Source organism: Corvus cornix, chromosome 4A, assembly GCF_000738735.6.
Source record: "Corvus cornix cornix isolate S_Up_H32 chromosome 4A, ASM73873v5, whole genome shotgun sequence".
In the NCBI taxonomy this organism is placed as follows: Eukaryota; Metazoa; Chordata; class Aves; order Passeriformes; family Corvidae; genus Corvus; species Corvus cornix.
In genome coordinates this window covers 12,480,361-12,494,514 of record NC_047058.1, presented here as the reverse complement: position 1 = coordinate 12,494,514, position 14,154 = coordinate 12,480,361, and the positions used below count along the sequence as shown (strand labels likewise).

Sequence of the window (14,154 nt, the reverse complement as noted above, 5' to 3'; positions counted from 1 at the left end):
GAGACTTTGGGTCTCAATGAGTGTTTGGGATTCTGGATTCTTATAGAAACTCAACTACTGTGGAATGGCATGGAGCACAAAACAAAACACCCCCAAAGTTCACCCCCACACCCCCCAAAAATCCCGTAAAAAGCCATGTGTTTAGTGTAATTAAGTTCACAACAATGAAACTGCTAGCAAAATCAGTTGCCTGATAAGTGAAATGAACAAACAATAATTTTTCTAATGTTCAGAAAAAGGGTTTTTTTGACTGCCTATTTTACTTGCTTAAAATCTCAGGTTCTGCTGACAGATTAGAGACAGTATTATTAAAATACTAATTGCTTCCTAGTATTAGACAACCTGTTTTAGAACCCCATTTTAGTAATTTATTGTCTTTTAACTTCTTTTTCAAGTCTTCTGAATTAAAGTAAACATCCTGTGTGTGAAGAAAGCTTTAGGCTGATCACAACGAGTCTGTCACTCCCTTCAGGTTCACCCCCAGCAGTTCTGGCCATGTTTTGAGAGAACTAAACAATAGTGGCACTGAGGGACTCGTAGCAGTCAGAGGAGTCTGGAATGCAGAGGGTCAGCAGCTGGGGGTTCTCTCCCATCTGCAGAGCTGTGCAGGGGCTGTGCAGCCCCCCCGATCGTGCTCAGCCAACCTGAGAGCCCCTGGCTGGTTGCATAGGGTGGGAATTCCATTTAATGAGTTCCACGTACCATCCCCATGGATTCCAGAAGAGCTGCTGCTCTCTCAGCAAGGCCCAGCAGGCACTGGTTCCTCATGTCCCTTGTTGTCAGACAATACTGATGCAGATGTATTCAGAATATTTGTTGTCAGGGCCTGGATTCTGCCTTTAGTAACACTGAGCTGGCCGATGTCCTTGTAGGACCACTCTTCATTATTTTTCAACTGACTTGGGAGTCAGGAGAGGTCCCAGTCGAGTGGAAGCTGGCAAATGTTCCATTTGTAAGAAGGAAGATCCTTGTTACTACAGGCCTGCCAGTCTCACTTCAGTGCCTGCAAAATTAGTTTGGTGCCTCTCTCTAAGGAGGACATCAAACTATAGAGTATGACAAGAGGAAAATGACCAGAATGGTGAAAGCCTCAAGGGCAAGGCTCAGGAGGAGTAGCTGAGGTCATTTGTTCTGTTCAGTTTGGAGAGGGATGAGAGAGGCCTCATTGGGGTCTACAGCTTCCTCGTGAGGCGGGGGTGGAAGGGAGCTGCTGATCTCTTTCAGGTGGCCAGCAATAGAACACAAGGAAAGGGAATGAAGCTGCCTCAGGGGAAGTTCAGACTGGGCATTAGGAAAATATTCTTTACTGAGAGGGTAGTCAGGCACTGGAACAAGCTGTCCAGGGTTATGGCATCAAGCCTGTTGGAGGCCAAGGGGTGTCTGAACAATGCTTTTAGCCATATGGTTTAGTTTTAGGTAGTTCCGTGAGGAGTAGGGAGTTGGACTTGATGATCCTGATGGGTCCCTTCCAACTGGAGATATTCTGTGATTTTAGTCTAAAAAGAATGTAACTGCATTTAATGTAGCTGGGGTAATTTTAAAAGCAGAATTTGGCAGACAGTTGATACTGATTGTTTAAAAACAGCTCAGAAATCTGTAGTGCTTGTTTACAGTTTTTCCTCCTAGGTTTTTGTAGAGAGTTGGCTGAAGATACAGGACATTCTCTATTCCCTCTACTTCAACCAACATAGTAGGCAACCATTTTTAACAGTTCTAGTTGCTTAAAGTATTTTTCCTAAGCAGTTATGTTGTGATTTGCCATATGATCCAGGAAATGACCCTGACAGTTGTGGCAGTTCCCTTGTGCAGCTGAAGTCAGTCTTACTCCCAGCATCAGAAGTACAGAGCTCTTATCACTAAACAAACCACCAGTGCAGCATTTCTGTGATACTTGCAGCTTCCTGGTAACAGTTCCTGAATTGGCCTCTCTGCTCTTTGCCAGGTACCGCAGTGAGAAGATGACGATGAGCTACACAGAGTACCTTGCCCATCGTCAGCACCATCACTTCCAGAATGGTATTGGGCACCCCCTTCCACCATACAACCATTATTCCTGACACTGAGCCGCATGACCAGTCACTGGACCTCTCTGCAGACCTCTTCCCAGGAGACCCTGCCCCTTCTTGGTCTAGCTATCTCTATTACTGTACCATTTTATGATGATAGTTTCCGTTGCCATGTTGAGGCTCCTTCATTGGTTCAGCTCATCGTGGCAACGGGAGGGAAAACTGCATTACTACAAAGAGCCCATACTTTTTTATTATTGATTCACTGCAGATTTTTTTGCAGCATATACCCTTGGGTTTTATATGAAAATCTAAATTTCTACTTCATTAACATTGAATTATATCAATCAAGGCTTTCTGTGACTGTGGATGGAAGGAAGAGTTTAAGGAATGCAGTTAGGGATGCTTTGCTTAGCAAAAAGGCATTCATGGCTTTTGCATTAATAGGTGTGACAGGGAATGAAACATATCAGATTCAGGTATTAAAGTAGACAATGAATTGCATTTTCATAACATTCTTAATGACATTGTGTGTACAATATCTCACCCTCACCGTAAAGATTCCATGTGGCTCTATACAGGATCTCCAGATCCAGCACAAACAGCCGGGACACCAAGGCTGACATACAGAATGCTTTTTTGGGATGAAGAGAAGCAACTCACGTACAGCGAGAGGTGATGTTAACATGGCAGCATTTTTAGAATCAAGTGGCCTAAATTACAGGGCGCAATCCAATCCAGGACCCCTTTGTGTCCCATCCTGTGCTGGGAATCACGGGCAGCCCAGCCCTGTCAGGAGTAGTCACAAGAATGCATTTGTAATGAGACGATGCCTTTCTGATGACTCAAATTAGGAGTGACATTTGTGTCCTAAAAACAGATTGGTGAGTAGCAGATGTCATATTAGGAAGAAAATGGATTTAGATTTTAGTGCCTTTGACTATAACGTAATTATATACTTATATATAAAATTCATAGAAAACATATATTCCAGACGTTCTAGCAAACCCTGTTGAGGCTGCTCTGGCATCAGGGTTTTGGACACTTTTTTTTTTTTTCTTTAAAGTGAGATTTATTTTCTATTATTATTATTATTATTAGCAAACTTATTTTGGAAAAGAGAAATCCCTGTTTTGTTCTTTCATCTGCTCTTGAACTAACTGAGATTTATCAAGTCATGAATAGTTGGATCGAGTTAACTTTTGTTTAATAGAAGAAAAAGACTCTTGTGAGAGAGCCAGGACAAATATGCCATAATGTTACATGTTTTCATCTATTGCAGGAATAGTGCTTGAGAGCTGTAATTACTGTGTAATAATTCTGATACCCCTCCACACGGTAGAAGAAAGAAAACCAATTGGAACTTTTTCCTGCTGTAAAAATAGGATTTAGTAAAAGGTATGTGTGGTCTATTTGCAAGGCCAGTTGATGGCAGGAGCTCACTCCTCCCTCTTGTGCCTGCAGAACTCCCACTGCTGCCTGTTGCAGCACAGACTGCCTGTTACAGCAAAGACCTTCCCAATCTGTGTGAGTAAACCACAGTAAGCAGAAATTCCAGTTATTTTGAATAATGAATGTTTGTAAATACATAGATATATAAAAATCAAATAGATAAAATTCAGTTGTTTAAAAAAAAATCAGATTAACCATAAAAATGTTTCAATAGGGTTTCAAAACCAGGTAAGGATAAATTATGCTCATCCCTTACGTAAGGTTAGGTCTGCCACTTAATTTCTATGGAGGTTCTTGTAGAAGGTCTTTGGTATTCCTTCATCCACAGCATGTATGTCCAAATATTACCATTTTCAGTTGCGATGCCTTAATTTTTAAGCAGAGGGCCTGAAATTTCAGGAGCCAAGAGATGCCAGCCAGAAGCTGCAAAAATGAGTAGATGTTTATACAGAGGCTATTTTGGATGATACTGTTATCTTGTTTCTACTTGGGGAACACTTTTAGATTAATAGTCTTCAAGTGGAAATGTGAACAAGTGGCTGGCTACCTGATAGAGTTGTGTTGGTTTTTTTCTTGCCCTTATAGGGAACCTGAGCACAAACTGAATCATTCTGCTGCAAAAAAAAGTCATCCAACCCCATGTTTATCTGTCATCTCGTTACAGCTCGCTCGTGCTTCTGCATGAGCTCATTGTTAGAAGTTTTTTAAAAAGATCTATTATATATAAAAATATATATGTATTGAAAGGTGCTAATCAACCTCAAGAAGGTCACGTGACTGGTCATGCGGATCTAAAATCATATCAGATTTTTTAAGAAATCTTCGATATATGCAGATGTTATACAGAATTTCTTACCAGTGTAATAATGATATACTGATGAATAAACAATCCTGCAGGATTTTAAGGACAAGGTCAGCAATACTTCCCACCATGGCTTGGGGGAGAAAAGGATAGTTTTGTCTCCTTTTTGTATACAGCATAATGCACAATGCATTTTTGTCTATCTCTTAGTAGCTGTTGCTTAAAAATATAGTTCAAGGGTGTTATACAAACTGTAAAGGTGTGCTTTTGAACCAAGCTCATGCCAGACCCTTCTGGACCAGAGTTTTGTATCACTAATTAAAAAACTGTTACAGAGTCTGTGGTCAATCAGATTGTATGATATTTTTTTAAAGATTGGAATAATCAGTCTACCTACAGTGTTTCTAGGGCACCTACCTCCTCAGCACACTGTGCTGAACTGCTGCAGATTGTTTCTCTGTAATTGTGGGATTCTTTGTACCAAACGTGCAGCTCACTGTGACATGCACTGGCACAGAATAGGTCTGTTTGCTTAAAGCTGATCAGCAATTACTCTCACAAATGTCATTCCCTCATAGTTACATTTAGTACCTTCTAGTTGTATTCTTGGGGTTAGCTACAGATTTGTTTTTCATTTGGGGTACTTTATAGAAATTAAGGTACAACCAAGTAGCTTATTTCACTGTTTGTTAAGTTGCTGATTTTTTTTTTATGAGCACTACTCAGTTTGCCTTATTCCATTGAAGAGATTGTTGGGGTGGTTTTTTTCATTCTCTTGCTTAATGTTCCTAAAAACTCTGTTCTGTAAACTGAGCTAAGACAACCAAACCGTAGACTTGACATGAAGCTGTTACTTGGTGATGCTTCAAGTGTCCTTCCTGCTGCCATCCCAACGGATGCTGCTCCGGCAGGGGGGGACGCTCGGTCCTGACCTCAGCCCCACTCTGGAACCAAGGTGGGCACAGCCCTGGCACACCTGGAGTTTGTATATGGACCTCTACTTGTCTTCAACTGTGCGGGTTTTTAAAACTGTTGTCTGGAGTAGGTTACATCTCTTATGTGTGTTAGATCGAACCAAAGAAGCCTCCAGCCATGCCCAAATGCTGCTCCTAAAGCCTGCCTTCCAGTCCTTACAAAATCCCTGCAGGATTAAATGTGTTAACTTTTTTATTTTTGTACAGTTTCTAACTGATTTTTGCTAGTGATGTTAATTGAATTAAGTTTATTTGGGGAGTCTGAGTATCTCCTCCATTTAAATAAACTGGTGACTTTCCTTTTATGTTAAAAAAAAAAAAAAAAAAAAAAAAAAAGAGAAACCCAAAGTGTGCCTCTCAGATTTAAGGGTTTCTGGTTACATTTATTCTTAAGACCAGCAATGATTCTTTATATACAAAGATATGTTTTCCTCATTTTTTATTACTGTTGAAGAAAAAAATAAAAAAGAAAAACCTCTTTCTTTGCTCTGGACCCAGTAATTGCGCTGGTACATAAACGCACTGAGAAAACAAACTTTTGTTTGAAACTTTTGTAACAACTTATGACTGTTTTTGTATATCAAAGTTGATTCTTTTCAAGATATTTGGATCTAGTTTCTAAGTTATTTTAGTGTTTTATATGTTACAAAAAAAAAAAAACAAACTTACTTTAAATTGTTCACCAGCATCTTGAGTTATCTTCAATGCCATGGTGATACACAGTGGGCTTAGAGCTACCTGGAGTAGCTTGTAAGGCCTCGGTCTTTTCCTTCCTTCCTTAGCAACTCAGTTGATTACAATAATATCACAGATTACCTGAACCCCCTTCCTTTACAACTAGATCCTTCTTCCTTCCACATTTAATTGCTATTAGTGTGAAGAAACTGTTGAAATGGGCATTTTAATATAAGTACGGCTTAAAAAGAGAAAAATGAGGAAAAAGAAAAAAAAATGCTAGAAGGTTATCTGTGGGTCTGTGAGATATGGCTGTGGAAAGATATTGTAGTAGTTTTAACACTATTGTTATTACCTTTTAAATCATTTACCCAATAAAATAAGGAAAAAGAATCACCATTTCTTTTGATGTTTCTCTGTTTAATTGTGTGGCTTGGTCAGTGTTTTTATTGAAGCATTTATACCTGGTGCTAGTGTCAAAGGCTAATGGTGTGTTAGAAATCTTTTCCTGGGATTAACTGTCTTTGTGTCTAGTGTAGGAACAAACTGGGGACAGGTACATGCAGCTTTCACTGAACGCTCCCAGTTAAATCACCATTTATATCAGCTACATCAGTTATTTATCAGTATTTGTATCAATTGCCAGTTCCGTTTTATACTTTTTATGTCGAACTTTACACATGGAATTCTGTCCAGGCCTGAGCACCCTCCTGTTGAGAGGTGGTTTCAATCTTTTGAAGCAAAACTTCTTTGCAGAATGAGTTATCCTGGTGTCAGCAACACAGCACCTGTACCACTTACAGCCAGATTGTTCAACAGAACATTGTGCCAATGTGTGTTGAAGAATCTCTAGCAAAGCAACAGTGCAGCTGATGACAATAGCAAGTTAGAGAACTCTGGTCCCTCAGCCAAATTCTTGGTGCACTGAGGGAGCATATTTCCTCTGTAAGAAATTCCTGAGACAAAGCATTCCATCTCCCTGGAACTCAGCTCTGAGTTTAGAAGGGGTTTTTTTGCCTCATGCTGAATTAATAGCTCTGCTGGCTGTAGATGCAAAGTCTTTGAAAACAGAGCAATAGAATCCATGTAACCTTTGGATGTTGAAGTCTGATAAAGCCATTACTCCACTTGCTCTGAAGCTTTGATTTAGGAGATTACCAAACGTCTGAAGGGAAACCTTCAGGTTGGGTAAATACTAAACCAGTGATGGAAGCTGGGTCTCAGATTTGGTATCATTAGTCTGAACTGTGTAAAACCTACACTAAACCTAATCTAAAACCCTGAGGCCACTGAAAGGCAGAGCTAGTTACAACTTCCTACAATGAGTTTCCCACTCTTAGCACTGCTTTAGCCAGCTCTTCAGTTCCCATGCTGTAAAAATCAAACCAAGCCAGTAGCATTAAGGGTGTTTCAGATGTAGAAACTTTCTTATTCTTACATATTTGTTGGTATTAAACAATGAAAGGCTGATTTCCAGTTAGTTATAGAGAGCTGCTGAAAATAATCAGCAGTGCCTGCAAAGGGAAATTGCTTGCTTGGTTCAGCTCAGGCTCCCATACAGCACTTCATGCTGGATTTCTACTTAAGCTGTTTCATCAGTCTTTATACTCTTCCAGAGAAATTAAACTGGAGAATTGATTCTTTTCCCCAGCTGCATGAAAAATGGAATCCTCTACAATGGATACATAATAATACAGGTGGGCACATCCAGCATGTTCTTTTTCCAGGAAACAGTATTTGCCAAGAACTGCACACAAGGCAATAACCTGCTTGTCTTGAGATGTACTGGGTCACAAGAATACATTTAACTAGGCTGCAATCATGTTTATTACAGCCAGAGGCATTTGTGAAGTGCATTAAAACTACTTTGCCATCTCCTGTGGTGTGGGGCTGAGTGCAGTCCTGTAGCTGCTACAGCAGCCTTTTGAACAAAGGTGTGAGCTGAAAACTTCTGTGCATGTTCTGCCATCTTCTGCTGAAGTGCAGTGAAGTGGGAACTACAGGACACTGCCCAAGCTGGGGTAGGCACAGTGAGGAAGTGTGGAGAAAGCATCCTTGGACTGTAACAATTCCCTGTGCTCTGCACCTGAAAGACAAGGACAGGCCCTATTTAAACAGTGATTAAAGGATTTATACCCTACGGTGAGCTCTGCCAAGTAAACTGCTGTTGACTGACAGGTAACAGGCACAAGTCAGACTGAACTGCTTAGAATTCCAGAAATCCCAGTACCCATTGTTCTCCCAGGAACTGCTGTCTGCAAGGTAGACAACATCAGGCTTACAGACTGTTTCAGACAGGAACCTCCATCTTCTTACCTGATACATAATGAGCTAATACTGTGTGTCTCTGTGATTCTTACCTAGTTATAAAAAGTCCTAAGCAGGACAGACTCAGGTGTGGCACAATTAGAATGATAACAAAACTACCCAGTATCCATTAAAATGCATTTATTGATTTTAATGCAAAGGTTTAACAACTATTGGCCCAATGATCTGGATTTAGGGCACAACAACAAAAAAGCCCATCAGACCAAAATACAAAAACAAGTACACAAATTACCCCATATTTGTAAATGTTACCTCATAATCAAGGTTTAGCACATTAAAAAGTTTACAAAATTTATAACACTTTACAAATTGTTCAGAACTAACAGCATATGTGGCAGTTGAGCCCATCCACATCCATCCTTGCCCTTGCCAAACCATGCTATGCCTGGATGTTGGGAGTAGAGGGTGGAGTAAGCAGCCCTGCAGGTTCCTGCTGCCCCCCTGGTGCTCCAGCCCAGCCTCCTGGCACAGTGTGGTTGGGGAGAGCGGGGTGTGCTCACTGCTCTGCCTGCTGCATCCTCTGCAGCATTGGGATAATGACTCAGGAAATGCAGAAATAATTTTTAAAAGTAAAAAATTGACCCTGAAGAAAAATGAAATTCTTTATAAAACAGCTTGGCTTTGACTAAGTTACACCAAGAGCTGCAAGACAGATTTACAGCAATATCACTTGAAGTGTGAGATCACAAAAGTCAACAGATTCGTTATGAGTCTTGTCACCGTAGAACTGAAAACATCAAAGCTGACCGGTCTGCCTGCAGAAACATCCCACCAGGGCTGACATACACTCTCTTCCTGGGTTTTGGCCTTTTCAGAGCTTTGTTAACTATAAGGATGAATTTCATTCCTAAGGATCACCTAGAATGAAAGAACTGCAACACTGAAGAAAACACCACAAAAAACTCTATTTTCCATTAGCTGTGGATGCATAGAAAACAAATGCTTCTGGTTTAGATGCAAGACTTAGGACATAAAAGTACAGTCAGTTAACAGTTGCAAATAGCCATTTATGAAAAATACAATTGAACTTCACAAAATGATCTCAAATATACTGAAATCTCAAAACTGTGGTTAGAAACAGAAACCTACAATTAGGTACTCTGTGACCTCAAGGTTTGCAAATGGACTGACTTTTCCTGTCCCCCAAGTTCCCCAAGGCAGCAGCTGCTTGAGCACACGTAAGCTTTGCTTATGAGCAGCATCTTTGAACCATAAGAAGCTGAACCAAAACCAGCTCCAGGTGCATGTTTATAGCCTGTGGCTTTTCACTGATTTATAAACACATGGGCAAGAGCTATTCATTTGCACTCTTCAAAAGAAACAAGATGCAAATCCTCCTTTGGTGCTTAAAAGAGGAAGTTAAACAAATAGATACAGCTCAGACACTGTACAGTGTCTGAATCCCTGGAAAAATAGCACTGCAGGGATCCTGGACAGCTGAAGCCATGGCAGAAGGTGGTGGGGGCAGAAATGTTACCTCTGCTTTGGAGGGCTACTTACTCCAAGGCTGCATAAACAAACCCATCAGTAAACAGGTTTATTATAGCTAATAATGTTTCATTTATGGCTACCCTTGGAGAGAAATGCAGCCAGTGGCAGTAGGAGTCATGAATTTCCTTACTCCTTGTTTCTTTCTAAATGCCCACACTACTAACAATTGGAGGGTTCTGTTCAGACCCCTTAACCCATACCAGCATCTCTGAAGGCCAGGCAGTGACACTGCACAAGAAGTTTTTGGGGTATTCTGGCCAGCAAATGAAGCCACTTTGGGATGAAATTTCACACTCTGTAGGTCTGGCTGTGCAGCCCCACTCCTGCTCTGCCCCACAGCTACTGCCACTATTGCTGAAATTCCTGGTGCCATGACAAAGGATTTGGGCACATTTGACCAGGAGGCCCAGGACAACCCTTTCAATTGTGCATTGCACAGCAGCACTGTAAAATCTCATCACCAGGTACTGAGCAACAGCTTCAAGTTATGTGGACATGGATTGTGTGCGTAACACCCCAGGAGAGAATGCAATTGCCTCCCAAGAACAGCAGTAGAGTTTTGTGCTTTCATTTCCAGCATAAATAAGCATAAAGCAACCAAAGGAATCTGTATAGTGTAACTGCCTATAAAATAAACCATTCAGGGAAAAGAAAAATCAGCCTCTGCCAGGGGAAACAACAAATAACTGCTATAGAGATGAAGTATTCTTCTCTCCCATTCTTTCCCAGATCCGGCACATGTAACAAGCTCTGGCTGATGCATATTTCCAGCAGAGACCCAGAGATAGGTGAGGAATGAAGGATGTGAAGTTCCATGACAATTGCTTCAAAAGTTTGTTCCTTTTCTGCTCCCATTCTGCCCCGTCCTTCCCCTTTTGTAGAGCCTGTCTCAGCTACGCTCATGCAGTTTTCTGTGGTGGCTCACCATTAACCAACATGAAGTTCTAAAAGCCTTCAAAGAAGGGCATGGGCAAGGAGGGTGTAAGTCTAAGGAATGGCTGAGGGTGTTTAGCCTGGGGAAAAGGGGGAAAAGGAGGAAAAGGGTGGACCTCGTCACTCTACAACTACCTGAAAGGAGGATGGGGGTCAGCCTTTTCTCCCAAGAAATAAAGCAACATGACAAGAAAAAACAGCCTCAAGTTGCACCAGGGGAAGGTTTAAATTGGACATTAGGAAAAATTTCTTCACCAGAAGAGTTGTCAGGCATTGAACAGACTGCCCAGGGAAGTGGTAAGAGTCAGCAACCCTGGAGGGATTTCAAAGACTTTGATGTGTGGCACTTGGGCTAAGGGTTAGTGGTGGGCTCAGCAGTGCTGGGTTAATGCTTGGCTTGATGAACTCGGGTTTCTTCCAGCCTAAATAATTCTGTTCTAACTCAGGCAGCCTCACTGACATTGCACAACAACAAAGAAGCAACAGCTTATGTTAAAAAGGTGAAGGTTGCACTGCCTGCCTTCCCACCTGACTCCAGCTGCACCATTTGATTCCTTCACTGCAGCTCCAATGCTTCTAAAATCCTTACTGAGTGCAGTAGTTGGCTACCTCTCTACATTTTTGCTAAATTACCTTGTTCAGTGAGACATTTTTGCAGCTTAAATTGGCATGAAAGATTCAACAAGCTCCAGAACGTGCCCACAATAAGGTTTGGAAGGGGCAGTACAAGTGCCTCACTGGCTCTGATGAGCAGCTCCATCAGCAAACTCCATGTGGTGAAATTACACCTGGAATTTCTGTGTGACTCAAAACAGCTAGAGTAGCAGAAGAGGGGAAAAGCACAGACCAGCCCAGTGACCACCAGGCAGGGAGGGAGGGAGGGCAGGGGCAACCACTCCCAGCAGCTCTGTACCAGGAATCCCTTCCCACTGCCCAGGGATGGCCCTGTGGCAGCTCTGTTCACATTCCTGCTACTGAATTTTAAGTCAGCCAGAAGAGCTCACAAATTCTGCTTACCAAGCAAAGAGCCTGCACTGAGTGAGACACCTGAGCTCATTTCAATGCTCCTGCAGTTTTAATTGACCAGAGGCAGTCAATGGTGGCAAACAGCAGCTGGTTTATATTTGTTTGCAATGCCCTGAAGCAGATGACTACAGATAGGAAATGCTACAGTTTAAAAAAGAAAAAAATAAAAGGCTGCTACTGAGAGAAGTGTTTCCAGTAACTACAATAGCCTGACAGAAAAAAAGAGGGAAGATGCTTTAAAAAAAAGGAAATCAGAAAAACTAAAAAAAAACCAAAAAAACCGTAAGAAAGTTAAGCAAATAAAGCAAATAATAATGCTAAATAGTATTTGCAAAATTTGTCTAAAATCCTTCTATTGTAATGCTTACTAACACCAGCTGCATATGCCTGAGGGATAGTTTAGGTACATGCTGCAGGTTCTCAAATTGTGAGCATACAGTATATTTTTTATATATATGTATACACACACATACAGCAAGGCATGGAAGAAAGCCAGAAACCAGTTGTAAATCAGAATATGGGACAATGTATTTATGATTGAGGTGTAGTTTTTTTAATCATATGGAGTAAAATATTTGAAGTAGCCACTTGTTCTCTCACCAATGAAATTTTTTTCTTTTTTAAGGAAGGAAAAAAAAAGCTTACTTTTGCTTCTTGAGGTATAAACGTCTGTACCTTAACTTCAGCACATTACCTTCAGGTGATCCAGCTGGAGGAGGTATGATGGTTTTGGTTTATCTTACAAGTCACAGCTTTGACAACACAGTGAATCTATAAATTCCAACAAACTTCTGTACAAGAAAAACCTGCAGTCCCAAAACACAACAGTCTGTGTAATGGACTCACAATTCTGGAAGAACACAGTCATGATTTCCCATCTTTCTGCCCAATGGTTTCTCCTCCTGCAAAATTTGAGCAGGTACACGCAGTTGATCATTCTGCCCATCTACATCCTGTTCTCCAAAAGACACATTGATGGGAAGATTTGGTCATACTACTAAACTGGAACATGTTCTTTGCAGTAGAGGCCTGCACTGATTTGATGTTCCTTTTTATACCTGTATTTTAAGATCAGTGCACATGATGTATCAGAGCTGCAGGGAGAGAAGAGTTTCATTTTGTTTCTTCACCAACCAGTCTGGTCTGTGAGGATTAGCATAGAGCAGGAATGTTTCAAAGGCTACTAAGTATAAAAAAAAAAAAACAACCCTGATGTTTACATTGGACTTTGTATCTCCAATCTAAGGTAAGTGAAAAAAACATTTTGTTCAAAGTCAGGACAGAACAGTGGATCCAGTATCTTACGACTTATATATAACATGGTCTTTTGAAATTGTTTCAGCATTATTTTTTTCCTCTCACCAAAATAAAAGCATCTCCAAAGCATCATGATGGGACTTGAAAGATACTTACCCACTGCAGCTTTGAAATGATGTTGTTGATTTAAAAAAAAAAAAAATTCTACGAGTTATTGTTCCCCAATGTTTTCAACCAGCTTAAAGAAAATACAGTAGAACCTCACTGTTTTGCACTTCTGACTGGAAGATTAAGTGTGCACCATTTCCTGTGACCATTTTGGAACATTCAGGCTCTAAGAGTTAAGCCAGGATGATGCAGTTCAGCATGTTGGTTCACATCAGTGGAGTGCTACAATTCAGCATTATTTCCTACCCTACAACTGTACTATTCTTTAATGGGAAATGAGTCAAAACGAGGTAGCACTGCCGTTTTCATTGCTGGAATGTGGACAGGTCCTGGCCTAATTTTAAATGGTCACTTAGCAAGATTCTACTGCAATCTATACAAAATGTATAAAACATTAACCTTCCCCAGAATAAGGCCACTAATTTTGCCATTGGCAATAGGCAGTGAGAAACAGCAGGTAAAAAAACCCTCACTTGATTACAGAGGTGTTTTTGAGGCAAAAAACTGTGGGAAGAAGTATAAAGCCATTGTCCTCTCATCCCTCCTCTTTGTTTTCCAGTATATCTCTGCTTCCTGTACAAACAACTCCGTGGGGAGAAATTTCAGTCCATTTTTTTAGCTGGGAGTCTAAGCAAGTCCATGCTCCATTTAAAGGTGGGGACAGCACTGTGGAACAGCAGGATTACGAGCTTCCCATGAGTCATGGTCATGACAGTCTGATGTCCAGAGGCCCAGATTCGATACCAGGGCCCATAAAAAGGATCTGAGACAGCTGGGCACAACATGTTGTTCAAATTCACTTCTGTAACCTGAGGAAGCAACAATAAATTTATCAATTAATAACATTTTTATCTTGCACTGATTCAAACACTTAAAACGGTGAAAATTTAGAGAATTACCATAATAATCAAAAATGTTCAGGTGACACACTTGCTCAACACAAGTAGGGCAGCTTTCAGGAAAAAAAGCAGATCCAAATTCCATTGTGTATTTAATAAATTGATTTATGCAGGTACATAACCAATCTATGAAATATTTTACC

The 14,154-nt window shown here is 40.8% G+C and overlaps 2 protein-coding genes across 2 annotated transcripts in view; one reads left to right on the top strand and one right to left on the bottom strand.

Moving 5' to 3' along the window:
• AMMECR1 (AMMECR nuclear protein 1) overlaps positions 1–6,308 on the top strand; it is a 74,279-nt gene extending 67,971 nt beyond the window's left edge. Inside the window, 1 exon segment of the mRNA XM_039571933.1 lies at positions 1,943–6,308. Within this exon segment, the coding sequence (XP_039427867.1) occupies positions 1,943–2,057 (115 nt within the window). The 3' untranslated portion in view covers positions 2,058–6,308.
• A 2,032-nt stretch (positions 6,309–8,340) lies between these two features.
• TMEM164 (transmembrane protein 164) overlaps positions 8,341–14,154 on the bottom strand; it is a 37,212-nt gene continuing 31,398 nt past the window's right edge. The window contains exon 7 of the mRNA XM_039572111.1: positions 8,341–13,921. Coding sequence (XP_039428045.1) covers positions 13,715–13,921 — 207 coding nt within the window. The 3' untranslated portion in view covers positions 8,341–13,714. The remainder of the gene's footprint in view (positions 13,922–14,154) is intronic.